Source organism: Eucyclogobius newberryi, unplaced genomic scaffold (assembly GCF_026437365.1).
Source record: "Eucyclogobius newberryi isolate DKJ021-1_F unplaced genomic scaffold, fEucNew1.0.hap1 SCAF_13, whole genome shotgun sequence".
NCBI lineage: Eukaryota > Metazoa > Chordata > Actinopteri > Gobiiformes > Gobiidae > Eucyclogobius > Eucyclogobius newberryi.
In genome coordinates, this window is record NW_027315757.1 from 4,699,280 (window position 1) to 4,714,147 (window position 14,868).

The 14,868-nt window shown below is 45.1% G+C and overlaps 1 protein-coding gene across 1 annotated transcript in view; it reads right to left on the reverse strand.

Annotated features, from left to right (window-relative positions):
• Positions 1-14,868, reverse strand: part of LOC140357838 (integrin alpha-3-like) — a 175,486-nt gene that overhangs the window by 116,198 nt on the left and 44,420 nt on the right. The window contains exons 5-7 of the mRNA XM_072442357.1: positions 13,084-13,190; positions 6,844-6,936; positions 1,326-1,385 (exon numbers count right to left, since the gene is read on the reverse strand). Of these exons, the coding sequence (XP_072298458.1) occupies positions 1,326-1,385; positions 6,844-6,936; positions 13,084-13,190 (260 nt within the window). The remainder of the gene's footprint in view (positions 1-1,325; positions 1,386-6,843; positions 6,937-13,083; positions 13,191-14,868) is intronic.

The following is a 14,868-nucleotide window of genomic DNA, read 5'->3' on the forward strand; positions in this document are numbered from 1 at the left end:
CCCCTCGTCTCTCGAGCCACGCTCGCGCCGGCCACTCCCGGCCTGCCCTAATTCAGTCCGTGCCCCACGTTCACGGCTGTCCCTGCTCCCGTCCTGCAGTATACCGTCACTTCCCGTTCCGTCGACACTTCCCTTTCCGCCGTCTGCCGATGCCTCCTAGTCCCGCCGCATGCCAGCTCGTCCCATCCTGCCGTTCTTCTGTCCACGCTTCGCCGTCTGCCGGCGCTCTCCACGCCCTGCCACTGCTGGCACCTCCACGTCTGCGTCCGCTGGCACTTCCCTGCTACTCCTGCAACCTTTGCCCGTCTTCACTCAATTCCTATCCACTTCCAGGCATTCCATTTCAGCCGCATCACTCAAACACTTCGCATCCACAGGGAGTCACCCTCACCTATCCGTCAATACGCTCCCCAGTATCCGCCCCTCCCGGGACACCACTAATCACAGCGTCCTCGCATCCCTGCCGTCCCCCTCCGTAGTCAGCTTCTACGTCTATTCTTTCGGAGCATCAGCGATAACACGGCGGCTCAGACCCCGGGCTTTTGGGGGAAGGTATCTAATTCAATCAGATCATGGAGTGCCCATGATCGCTACGCCTTCCACCGGGGTCTGAGCGCCAAATAAACTTTGCAATAAAGTTTGCTAAAACATCTTTTCTGCTTTTGTGTCTGAGTCTCTCCAGGGTGAAATGCAAATTTGCAGTGTGTTCAAACACTTTTCTTCACTCTAGGTAGAGGTGATTCCACACCTGTTACTTAGCAACCAGATTATAAACAAGGGCCAAAGTCCATTTAAATCATACAATGGTTATGATTTGACAAATAATTACGCCTGGCATGTTTATTTTGTTAAATTATTGTTTAAACTGTCTAAACTAAAATAAAAAGGAGTCGGTTGCGTGGAAATTGTCTCTGCCTTCATTTTCACCAAAGGTGAAGTAAAACACTACTTTTATTTGTCAAATTTTCTTTACAAACTGCAACTTGACTGATGAAAAACTATGATCATTATTTACGGCAGGGACTGTCTCACCAAACAATGTCATAATTAGAAAAAAACACCTGTCATATGGGCTTTAATACTAAGATGATGAGCACGTCACATAAATGTTTCTGGTCAAGATGGTAAGTATATGTCCTTGACCAAGAAAAAACGAATTAAACCGTGGTCCCAGGACCCTATTCCTCCTTTGTGTGAAAGTATGTCTCATCAAACAAACCCCTAGGATCAACAAAACAAATTCTGAAGTGCAAAAAAATATGTATACATGTTTAAAAAAAAACTTATATTCCACATTCTACCCATAACAAAGGGAAGTGGGAAACCTGTTACAATGCTGTCCAATTGTTGAGAGAGCAGCCGAGGAGCCAGAGCCACAGAGTATCCTGGAGAAGAGACAAAAATGAGACACATGAGTTTATCCAGTCAGGGATCTGTGCTGATGTTGTTTGCTGATGTGGTATTTAGATTCTTACAAATTGCTTTTTTTTCACTTTGTATGCTACTTTCATGACTAAAGTATAGCCATTTTAGAATGTTGTGATGTCACCTGAATACAACCTCTTTCAGGAAAAACCAGGGCTAAGGATTCCAAACTAGTTGGCTGATAAAAAATATAATATTAAATATAGGACCTTTTATTAAGATAAGATAAGATAAGATAATCCTTTGTTGTCCCACATGGGGAAATTTCATTGGTGCAACGCAGGAAGATACAGAGGTGGATACAGAAGAACAGATCACTTATAGGAAGTTTGAAAAACACTTTCAGTAGAAGATCTCCTATAAATAAAAACTCCCATAGACAAATAAATAAATACATAAATACCATTGCATGTGATCACGACAGTAATTGCACATGAATATGTGTCACGACGGCACATGGATTGCACATGAATTTCACAGTAATTGCACATGAATTCCAACAGTAATTGCACATATGACGGAATTGCACATCAGTATTAGGTTAGGTCAGTATTTCGAGTGTTCAGGACCAACAGCGTTTGTTATAAAGTCTGACAGCAGCAGGAAGGAAAGACCTACGAAACCTCTCCTTCACACAGCGAGGGTGGATCAGTCTCTCACTGAAGCTGCTCTCCAGAGCGGACAGAGTGTCCTGCAGGGGGTGAGACTCATAGTCCAGCATAGATGTGAATCTAGCCAGAACCCTTCTGTCCCCCACCTCCTGCACCGAGTCCAGAGCAAAGCCCAGGACGGAGCTGGACTTCTTGATGACTTTGTCCAGCCTCTTCCTCTCCCTCTCTGTGATGCTGCTGCTCCAGCAGGCCACACCGTACAGGAGGGCTGATGCCACCACAGAGTCATAGAAGGTCTTCAGGAGTGGCCCTGTCACTCCAAAAGACCTGAGTCTGGCTCATCCTGTACAGTGCGTCTGTGTTATGAGTCCAGTCCAGTTTGTGGTGCAGATGAACACCCAGGTACTTGTATGAGTCCACTCTCTCAATGTGCCGTCCCTGGATGTTCACTGGTGAGGGGGCAGCAGAGTGGCGTCTGCGGAAATCCACCACCATCACCGATATGGCCGATATGCAAACTGCAGCGGGTCCATAGCTGAGCTCACGGTGGAGCGGAGGTGGTCCAGGACCTCCAGTGTCTTCATCAGGTGGGACTTGAGAGCCACCGGCCTGAAGCTGTTGAAGTCTTTGGCGCGCAGTGTCTTGGGCACAGGTACCAGACAGGAGGTCTTCCAGACCTGTGGTACCACCCTCAGCTTCAGGCTCATGTTGAAGACATGCTCCATAACTCCACACAGTTCATCTGCGCAAGACTTAAGGAGCCTGGGGCTGATGCCGTCAGGTCCTGCTGCCTTCCTCACTTTAATCCTATTCAGCTCACTCCTCACCTGTGCTGCTGTGACAGTCAGTGGTTGACAAGGGGACCGTGTTCTGGGGGGATGGGTGAGTCCAGGCGAAGTGGGGAGCTGAAGGTCCTGGGCAGAGAAGCGAAGAGGAACAGATGCAGGGCAAATTCTCCAGCTGTGGAAGAGGGAGCATGCAGCTGTGCAGGGGGAGGGGTGGGTGACCGATAAAATCTCAAGAAGTGAGCATTTAAATCATTCACCCACTGTAGATCTCCCTCTGTCTGGGCAGGGGGGATTTTGAAGCCCGAGATGGTTTTCAGGCTCCTTCACACTCTTTCTTTCTTTCTTTCTTTCTTTCTTTCTTTTGCTGCAGCTGCTCCTCCATCCTCCTCTTGTAGCCGGCCTCAGCCTGCCTGATCTTCCTCCTCAGCTCCTTCTGCACAGTCCTCAGCTCCTCCTTGTTCCCTGACCTGAAAGCTCTCTTCTTCTCCTTCAGCAGAGCCTTCAGTTCACGGTTAATCCACGGCTTGTTGTTTGGAAAACACTGCACCGTCCGGGAGGGAACAATGTTTTCAAAACAGAAGTTGATGTAGTCCGTGATGCACTCTGTGATGGTGTTGATGTCCTTCCCATGTGGGCCATAGAGTTCAGTCCAGACAGTGGTGCTGAAGCAGTCCCTCAGAGCCTCCTCGCTCTCAGCAGACCACATCCTCACCTCACGGGACACCACAGGCTGCCTGCGCACGATGGGTTCATACACAGGCCTCAGATGTACAAGGTTGTGGTCCGAGCTGCCTAGGGGAGGGAGGGGGGAAGAGGAATAAGCCTCTTTGGTGTTGGCAAAAAACAAGTCCAATGTTCTATTGTTTCTGGTGGGGCAGGTAACATACTGGGTGTATGTTGGTAGAACAGAAGAGGGAGAAGCGTGGCTAAAGTCACCAGAGACGAGGAAGAGAGCCTGTGGGTGCTGTGTTTGCAGCCTACAAGTGCAGGAGAGCAGTGCTTCACAAGCATATTCAACATTGGCAGACGGGGCCACATAGACTGCGATCAAAATCACATGTGAGAACTCCCGGGGCAGATAATATGGCCTCATGCCAATAGCCAATAGTTCAATATCCCTGCTACATAGCTGCTCCTTCACTGTGCAGTGTTCGGGTTTGGACCAGCTCGTGTTCACATACACAGCAAGACCTCCTCCTCTTTTCTTTCCGCATTCTTTCGTTCTGTCCGCCCGCAGCAGATGAAAATTGTCCAAACCTACAATAGAGTCTGGCATTTCTGCTGTTAACCAGGTCTCTGTGAAAATCAAGACGCTGCTGTCCCTATAAATCCTTTGGGACCGCATGAGGCTCGCTATTTCCGTCATTTTATTTTGAAGGGACCTTACGTTACCCATGACTACGGCGAGAACCAACTTCCTGTTTGTCCCTCTCTTCTCTTGGAGTTTACGTCCAGCCCGTCTGCTTTGTTGCGTTTTCCTTAGGATGTCCGCCGGGATGACGTGACGATCTCCGGGTAAGACGACTGTTCTCCGCAGTTTCATGAGTTCCTCCTTTGTGTAAACACGCACCGGCGCCGGCCGGGGGGCGGGGCCGGAGAGCTCAGAGCTGAGACACATCGCAACGACACGACAAAAACACTCAATCCAGCCGAATAAAGTCAAAACAAGTTAATTTAAAGCGATTCCTTTATATAAACGTGTATATAAACGTGTACCGACGACACGCCGTACATCAGCTGCGGCCGGAGGACGCGGGGGGCTGGTGGGCTAGCTCGGAGCTAGCTCACATCACAACAATGCGACGAAAAACGCTCAAATCCAGCCGAAAAAAGTCAAAAACAGTTGAATTAAAAACGATTATTCATACATACTTTATTTTTGAATGAAACAATATTTACAGATCACAGGTTTGATCTACAGCAAGTAGCAAATAGGCTGCTTGTAACTCACCGTTTTTTTTAAATATAGGGTTATACTGTAGTAACAGTAACAGTATGTTACCATATCTATATACAGTATACGGTCCATCGTTTGCATATGTATAATCGATAACTAACAGTAAAAAGATGTATTAATGGCAGTTTACCGTTTATACTTTTTCCAGCAAAATACAGACTTTTTACCAAATTGAAATGTAAATTTACAGCCAAAATACAGTTCTCAACAAACCAGGCCGCAAGAACACTGATAAGAACAATAATGGACATTTTTGATTCCACAAATGAATGTATTCAGTAACAATGAATATAAAGGCATACATTTACTGAACTCTTTTCTTAATTTTTTTCAGAACTTGTTACTTAATTAAATGCATATTAAATTGCACGTTTGTTTGTTTGTTTGTTTGTTTGTTTTTTGTTTTTTCAAGTTTTGAAACGTAAATATACAAAACACAGAAAAAGAAGGCCGTGGTTGCAGAGCCGTGGCGCGGTCAAATGGCCCAGCAGTTTCAGGAGCCGCGGCAGTGCCATATAGCCTCATGGCTAACCCTAACCCTAACCTTAACCCTAACCCTAACCCTAACCCTAACCCTGACCCTAAACTTAACCTTAATCTTAACCTTAACCCTAACCCGGCGCGGTCTAAAACGGCGCGGTCAAATAGCCCCGCAGTTTCAGGAGCCGCGGCACAAAATAACATGGCAGTGTAGACACTCCCGAAAAAGAAACACAACCAGTTATAAATTCAGTTCTAGCATCTGGACTCTTAGAAAAACAAAACGTTTCAACTCTCATCCAAGAGACATTGTCAATCCGCGAGTCCAGATGATATAACTGAGGGATTATACTGACTTGTTTCTACAATCAGAGAGAATAAACAAACGTACAATTGGCACAGAACATGTGTAATAAAAAAGACTGCACAAATCCGAAATATAAATCCCACTTAATCCAAAATACATCAAATATCTCAATTTTCAAATGAAGTCCAAACGTCCATGCAACAATTTGTTGAGAGCCAAATGATCCAAAAGACGATCTTCCAACAGAAACATCTGTGAGAGATACGTTAGAGTAAACCCGCAGTTCTTGGGTAAGAGAATTTAAAGTTTAAACTTGTCTTGGCCAACCTTTCTGTAGCTTTAGAAACATGGTTAAAACCCTGGTTTGTTTATTTTCCTTATTGTTTGTTTTCATTCAGCCAATCATAGTCCGCTCTACTTCTAAAGGCTTATGTTAGCCCCTTATTAGCCGCCTATTTCGCGCACAATAGTTACACATACCCAAATGGCATTTCTTATTAAAAGAGGATTTTCACAGCCCATATGCAAGTGTGATGCATCATTAGAAAGCTTAGGCCTTCTAGTTTCTGCAGATGTGCATATGAAAAAATGTGATCCAAATATGTGCCAAACTATTTTACTACAATTTTAGCTCCTCTATGAAAAAAAAACAAAAACATTTTGATGTTTTGTAGACCACAAATACCTATTATAACTGCAAAAAACAATGTATGTGAAAATGTGTAAACATTAGATATGGACAGAAAGATGTATCGGACAAGCTTTATTTGGGATTTTTTCACAGAAGACAATGCTGTTTACTGGACTGTTTTTTGAGAAAATAATCTTGCTGGTATTGACAATGAAAATAAGAGTGATGATAAAATAATATTTCTTATGTCCAGTTTTAGCCCTTGCGGGCTGGTTGGAATTAAGAGCGGAGCGTGAACGGGCCTCTGAACACGGCCACAGACTGTGCAGCAAAAAAGTAAAGGCCGAACCATGCTCCCAGCACAGTATTGCCCAGCAGCCTGTAGCGCCCCTAAGAGACACCATGAGTTCAGCCAAGCAGCAGAGCTGAGGGGAAAACGGGCTTATTTGGATATATTTTAGAACAGTTCATATATAGTTGTGACACACAGTAATTTTAGATTTTATTGGCCAATCACTGATTGCCTAGATTGCCTTGACCGGACTCCACTGATGAAATACATGAGTTGATGAAATAATAGAAGGGAGTAAATCGGTGTACCAAAGCTTTATGCTAATGGCATGCTACCAGCCCAGGTTTCTCACCAATGTAAATGTTCCTCTGCTCCATGTTTCTGAAGGTGTTCCTCTTTGTGTCAAACATAACCTCAGGATTCATCCACAGCACATGGACATTGCCTAAACACAAACACAGAAATATTAGACATTATATATATATATATATATATATATATATATATATATATATATATATATATATATATATATATATATATATATATATATATATATATATATATATATATAAACACAACATGTAGTTTGTTTTTAAATTAAAGTATTTACTATTAATTGTAGAAAAATATTCAGTTGTCATCTGGACACTGTTTTTAGGAAAAAACGTTTCGACTCTCTCATCCAAGAGTCATTCTCAGTCTGTAAATTGAGACCGAAAACTCAGATATTTATCCTACTCTGAGTAAGACCTGCCCACCGGAGCGGGACCTCCTCATAAAGGGTGTTTTTGGTTTCACCTGAAACTGTCCCCTTTGTTTACTATCAAACTTACCTCTTTGTTTACGATCAGTCCTGTAATGGGCTATCAGCCTCCTATTGTAACCTGGCTTTCTCTCCCTCCTTCTCCTGGGCGTCTACCTCTCCAGGGATGGATTCAAAACCCCATTATGAACAACCTCAAATTTGAATTTTATACCCCTGTTTCTGTTCAAGGATGGATTTTGTTTTTTAACAAAGATGGCCTCTTTAACTCCTCTTTCAAACCATCTTTTTTCCTGCTTAGAATCTTTGCCGAACTGTCTTTGAGTGGTTTGTGTGTGTTCTGTGCTGATAAAGCCTCTTGACCTTTTTGTATCAAAAAGGCTGTTAAGTCTCTTCTATACACCGCTCTTTACAATTTTCTTCACTGCATTCAATAGAGTAAACTACTTCGCTTTTTTTTTATGTCTGCATCTTGTCCTTAGAAAACAGTGTCCAGATTACTCCAACTGAATCTTTTTCTACAATGGAACACTCTTGGGCGAATGAGGGATTACGCTGACATATTTACTATTAAGGGAAAACAAAATCCAAACCAATAGGGCCCTGTGTGCAAAAGTATTTGCCCCTTCTGTTAAAACATAACTGTGGTTTAACACACCTAAGTTAAAATTTTCTAGCCACACAAAGGCCTGATTACTGTCACACCTTTTCTCAATCAAGAACTCACTTAAATTGAACCTGCCTGACAAAGTGAAGTCGACCAAAGATCCTAAAAATCTAGACATCATGCTGAGATACAAAGCAATTCAGGAACCAATGAGAAAGAAAGTAATTGAGAGCTATCAGTCTGTAAATGGTTATAAAGCCATTTCTAAAGCTTTGAGACTCCAGCAAACCACTGTGAGAGAGCCATTATACACAATTGGTGAAAACATGGAACAGTGAACTTTCCCAGGAGTGATCGGCCAACCAAAATTTCCCCAAAAGCACAGCGGCAACTCATCTAAGAGGTCACAAAAGACCCCACAACAACATCCAAAGAACTACAGGCCTGCAGTTAAGGTCAGTGTTTATAAGATAAGATAAGATAATCCTTTATTGTCCACACATGGGGAAATTTCATTGTTGCAATGCAGGTAGATACAGAGGAAAGGAAAGATAACATATAGGAAGTTTAAAAAACACTCTTAATAGAAGAACTCTTATAAACAAAACTCTTATAAACAAAACCTCCTATGGACAAAACCTCTCATTTCCTAATAAGGAATGAAGGGGGAAATTAAATAAAGATAAAAATAAAATACAAATAAAATTAAATAAAATTAAAAAAAAACAGTTAGCATAAGACAAGATGATACTATTAATAATGGTAAAATAAACACTCCATTTTCATCAGTTATATGCACGAATGTGACACTATTGCATGTGAGTACGACAGTAATTGCACATGGTTAAGTCAGTATTGCAAGTGTTCAGGGCTAGCAGTGTTTGTTGACAGCAGCAGGAAGGAAAGACCTGCGAAACCTCTCCTTCACGTGTCCTGCAGAGGGTGAGACTCATGGTCCAGCATAGATGTGAATTTAGCCAGGACCCTTCTGTCCCCCACCTCCTGCACCGAGTCCAGAGCGCAGCCCAGGACGGAGCTGGACTTCTTTATGACTTTGTCCAGCTTCTTCCTCTCCCTCTCTGTGATGCTGCTGCTCCAGCAGGCCACACCGTACAGGAGGGCTGATGCCACCACAGAGTCGTAGAAGGTCTTCAGGAGTGGCCCTGTCACTCCAAAAGACCTGAGTCTCCATTGGGAGGTAGAGCCGACTCTGTCTCTTCCTGTACAGTGCGTCTGTGTTGTGAGTCCAGTCCAGTTTGTGGTTCAGGTGAACACCCAGGTCACTCTCTCAATGTCCCTTCCCTGGATGTTCACTGGTGAGGGGGCAGTGGAGTGGTGTCTGTGGAAGTCCACCACCATCTCCTTGGTCTTTCCCGCGTTGATGAGGAGGTAGTTCCGCTGACACCAGTCCACAAAGTCCTTCGCCAGTCCCCTGTACTCCGCATCATTGTCGTCCGTGATGAGTCCGATGATGGCAGTCGTCAGAGAACTTCTGCAGGACACAGCTGTCCGTGTCATGTCTGAAGTCTGCAGTGTAGAGGGTGAAGAGAAAGGGCGCGAGGACGGTGCCCTCGGACGCCCCCACACTGCAGGTCCGAGTGTCAGACACACAGTTCCGGGCTCTCACAAACTGGGGTCTGTGAGGTAGTCCAGGATCCATTCTGCCAGGTCGTACTCCACACCAGCCGTCTCCAGCTTGTCCCTCAGGAGCAGCGGCTGGATGGTGTTGAATGCGCTGAAGAGATCAAAGAACAGGATCCTCACAGAGGAGGCTTTTCCAGGTGAGAGAGAGAGCGGTGCAGCAGGGAGATGATGGCGTCCTCCGATGCCAGGCCGATATGCAAACAGCAGCGGGTCCATGGCTGAGCTCATAGTGGAGCGTAGGTGGTCCAGGACCAGCCGCTCCAGTGTCTTCATCAGATGGGACGTGAGAGCCACTGGCCTGAAGCTGTTGAGGTCTTTGGCGCGCGGTCTCTTGGGCACAGGTACCAGACAGGAGGTCTTCCAGACCTGTGGTACCACCCTCAGCTTCAGGCTCATGTTGAAGACATGCTCCATAACTCCACAGAGTTCATCTGCGCAGGACTTAAGGAGCCTGGGGCTGATGCCGTCAGGTCCTGCTGCCTTCCTCACTTTAATCCTCTTCAGCTCTCTCCTCACCTGTGCTGCTGTGACAGTCAGTGGATGGCAGGGGGACTGTGTGCTGGGGGGATGGGTGAGTTCAGGTGAATTGGGGAGCTGATGGGCCGCAGAGATGTGAAGAGGAACGGATGCAGGCCATTGTCCAGCTGTGGAAGAGGGAGCATACAGCTGTGCAGGGGGACGGGTGGGCGATTGATCAAATCTCAGGAAGTGAGAATTTAGCTCATTCACCCACTGTAGGTCCCCCTCCGTCTTGGCAGGGGGGGATTTTGAAGCCCGAGATGGTTTTCAGGCTCCTCCACACTCCCTGAATGTTCTTCTGCTGCAGCTGCTCCTCCATTCTCCTCTTGTAGCCGGCTTCCGCCTGCCTGATCTTCCTCCTCAGCTCCTTCTGCACAGTCCTCAGCTCCTCCTTGATCCCTGACCTGAAGGCCCTCTTCTTCTCCTTCAGCAGAGCCTTCAGTTCACGGTTAATCCACGGCTTGTTGTTTGGAAAACACCGCACCGTCCGGGAGGGAACAATGTTCTCAAAGCAGAAGTTTATATAGTCCGTGATGCACTCTGTGATGGTGTTGATGTCCTCCCCATGTGGGTCATAAAGCTCAGTCCAGACAGTGGTGCTGAAGCAGTCCCTCAGAGCCTCCTCAATCTCAGCAGACCACCTCCTCACCACAGGCTGCCTGCGCACGATGGGTTCATACACAGGCCTCAGATGTACAAGGTTGTGGTCCGAGCTACCCAGGGGAGGGAGGGGGGAAGAGGAATAAGCCTCCTTGGTGGTGGCAAAAAACAAGTCCAATGTTCTATTGTTTCTGGTGGGGCAGGTAACATACTGGGTGTATGTTTGCAGAACAGAAGAGGGAGAAGCATGGTTGAAGTCACCAGAGACAAGGAAGAGCGCCTGTGGATGCTGTGTTTGCAGCCTACAAGTGGAGGAGAGCAATGCTTCACAAGCATATTCAGCATCGGCAGACGGGGCCACATAGACTGCAATCAAAATCACATGTGAGAATTCCCGGGGCAGATAATATGGCCTCATGCCAATAGCCAATAGTTCAATGTCTTTGTTACATAGCTGTTCCCTCACTGTGCAATGTTCCGGCTTACACCAGCTCGTGTTTACATACACAGCCAGCCCTCCACCTCTCTTCTTACCGCATTCTCTCGTTCTGTCCGCCAGCAGCAGATTAAAATTGTCCAAACCGACAATAGAGTCTGGCATTTCTGCTGTTAACCAGGTCTCTGTGAAAAGCAAGACGCTGCTGTCCCTATAAATCCTCTGGGACCGCATGAGGCTTGCTATTTCTGACATTTTATTTTGAAGGGACATCACGTTACCCATGACTACGGCAGGAACCGGCTTCCTGTGGTGCCCTCGCTTTTCCCGGAGTCGCGTCCCGCTCTCCGGCTCCTCTGTGTTTTCCTTAGGATGTCCGCCGGGATAACATGACAATCCCCGGGTAAGACCACGGGGGGCTCGGAGCCAGCGCACATCACGACGACACGACGAAAACACTCAATAATCCAGCCGAACAAAGTTGAAACAAGTTGAATTAAAGCGATTCCAGCGCGTGTCCCGATTGTACAATTAAAGTAGAAAAATTATTTACAAAAATACAATACATAAAGCACAATAAGTGTGAAAAAAGAGCAGCGCGTTGCACCGGGCTGCCATTAGTGCCAGCGCCTTTATGACTCCACCATAAGAAAGACACTGGGCTAAAATGGCCTGCATGGAAGCGTTACAAGATGAAAACCACCGCTGAGCTAAATAACATTAAGGTTTCTCTCAATTTTGCCAGAAAACATCTTGATGATCAATTAAGGCAAGCAGTGATTGACTAATACATCTAAAATTACCATGTGTCACAACTATATTTAGATTTGTCCGAAATATTTTCCCATCACTTCTGCTGCTGAAGCTTGGCTGGAAGTTACGGTGTTTATAGTGGCTACTACAGGCTGCTGCGCACTACTGCGTGGAAAACTTGGTTCTGCTGTTCACACAGCTGCGCAGTCTATGACCGTGTTCATAGGCCTGTTCATGTTCCGCTCTTTGACATGAGCTTTTTGGAACTAGCATATGCACTGAAGACAACGCAGCCTCAAACAACGCTGAATAAACCTGTGTGGGAATCTTGGATGTTTGCATGTGCAGAAGAGAAGCGAAGCAACAGCAGCACCAAGTTTCAACAGACGGACTTAAAAACTATCTTTTAGAGACAAGTCTTGGTTTGTAGCTAAAGCTCTGTTCATGTTTCTAATGATTGGATGTTAGTTAGAAATACAGGCAGTCATTTAACAACATAGAACACTAACCATTACATAGAACACATAATGAATTGATCGGTGAGCATATTCACTGGTATGGGAGTTTAGCTCAGTAGAATTGGTGTTTTTACTGCTTCAGGACCTGGAAGACTGTTATAAATGGAACCATGAATTCTGCTGTCTACCAAAAAATCCTGAAGGAGAATTTCCATCTGTTCATGACCTCAAACTGAAGCAAGCTTGGGTTCTGCTGCAATACAAGTCCACTTCAGAATGACTGAAGAAAAACAAATTGAAGACTTTCGAGTGGCTTAGTCAAAGTCCTGACCTGAATCCTGTTGAAATGCTGTGGCGTGACCTTAAAAAGTCGGTTCATGCTAGAAAAAACTCCAATGTGGCTGAATTACAATTCTGCAAAGGTGAGTGGGCCAAAATTCCTCCACAGCACTGTAGTACCCTCATTGCAAGTTATTGCAAATGCTTGATTGCAGTTGTGGCTGCAAAAGATGGACCAACCAGTTACGAGGGGGAAATTACTTTTCACACTGGGCCATGCAGGTTTGGATTTTGTTTTCCCTTTAATAATCACTATCTTAATTTAAAAACAACATCTTGTGTTTCCTTTGGTTGTCTTATATACACACACATGCACACGCACATATATATATATATATATATATATATATGTATGTATATATGTATATATGTATATACACACACTACTATTACACAGTAAAGGAACTTAAGCTTAACAAGTGCATTAATGCTTTGTGATTCTCTCCACACACAAAAAAGCATGGTGGTACCTTGCCAGTCGAAGCTTCCTGGAGAGCCCACAACGATCTCTGTTTGAGAAATGGCCGCAGATATCCCCATAGTACACATCACTTCGCCACTCACATCGCCAAGGTGACTACAGCCATTCACAGGTTACAGAACAAGAGACCAGCCACCAATCAGATCGATGAAAACACAGAACAGGATTCAAGTGATGGTTCATTGTGATTGCCATTGTTCCTTAAGAGCATTTGAGGGTAGAAATGTCCATGTTTGTGCTGCCTCCTCAACATACGTTCACACACAACATTTGCAAAATCATCTTTTCCATACCGGTCAAGCGTTACAGTAGTCTATCCTACTAGAGAAAAATGTGTCTCTTCAAGTCTGGTTTGGACACTAAATTTTGAAATTTCGCAATGTTTTTCAGATGGAAAAAAGCTGCTGATGTTGTTGAATTGATGTAGCTGCTGAAAATTTAGTCCATTACTAAATTCCTAACTTTATTTACAGATTTTGGAGAGAGACTGGAGGTGATTGCTCACAAGGCCAAAGACAAAGACTTCAGTCTTGTCTGAATGTAGTTTGAGAAATTGTTTTTGTATCGACAATGCTTTGTATTAACTGTCCCAAAAGGCAGCATGTACAGATTGAACAAAAGGGTTCAAAGGATTGACCCTTGGGGCACCCCGCAGGTCAACGCCATGCCATCAGACAGAGTCAGAATCAGAATCAGAATCAAAATCAGAATTAGAAATGGTTTATTGCCATTGTCAATGAACAGAATTCACAAACATAGGAACTTGTCTTGGTGATTCGGTGCAACGTAAAACAATGAACAATTAATAAAAGAGAAACTATTTAAATCTGCTATTGGATGAAAATAACAATAAGCTATAGATAAAAGATAAAAAGATAAGAATAAAATAAAAAATAGGCTTAATATGTACACAAATTTACAGTTGAGTTTACATATGTAGTGCAGAAAGTGAACAGTGCAGTGGGTGATTAAAATATGGTTAAAGTGACAGTGTTTAGGAAGTGTTCATGCGTCCAACGACAGAGGGAAAGAAACTATTCTTGTGGCGGGAGGTTCTGGTCCGGATGGACTGTAGCCTCCTGCCTGAGGGGAGTGGCCTCCTGCCTGAGGGGAGTGGCTCGAATAGTCCATGTCCAGGGTGCGAAGGGTCGGCTGTGATCCGACCTGTTCGTCCCAGAGTCCTGGAGAGGTACAGGTCCTGCAGAGATGGAAGTCTGTGGCCGATCACATTCTCAGCAGAGCGCACAGTGCGCTGCAGTCTGTGAGGATGGACTCAAAGATGGCCGTGTAGAACTGCACCATCATCTCCGCTGGCAGCTTGGCTTTCCTCAGCTGCCACAAGAAGTATATCCTCTGCTGGGCCTTCTTGATGAAGGAGCTGATGGTGGGATCCCACTTGAGGTCCTAGGTGATGGTGGTGCAGAGGAAGCGGAGAGAGGCCACGGTGGTGGTGGGGGAGTCTGTCATGGTGGTCCTGAAGTCCACGATCATCTCCACTGTCTTCTGAGCGTTGATCTCCAGGTTGTTACTACTGCACCAGGACACACCTCCCTCCTGAAGACTCATCCCCGTCCGAGATGATCGTGATGAAGGTGGTGTCGTCTGCAAACTTGATCAGTTTTACAAAGTCGTGGCTGGAGGTGCAGCAGTTTGTGTACAAGGAAAAGAGCAGGTGAGAAAGAACGCAGCCGAACGAGGCGAAGTCATGTGGAGAGGTTTGCAGTTCATGAAAAAATATTCCAGAGCAGGAGAGCAGTGTTTGGAGATCACAGTC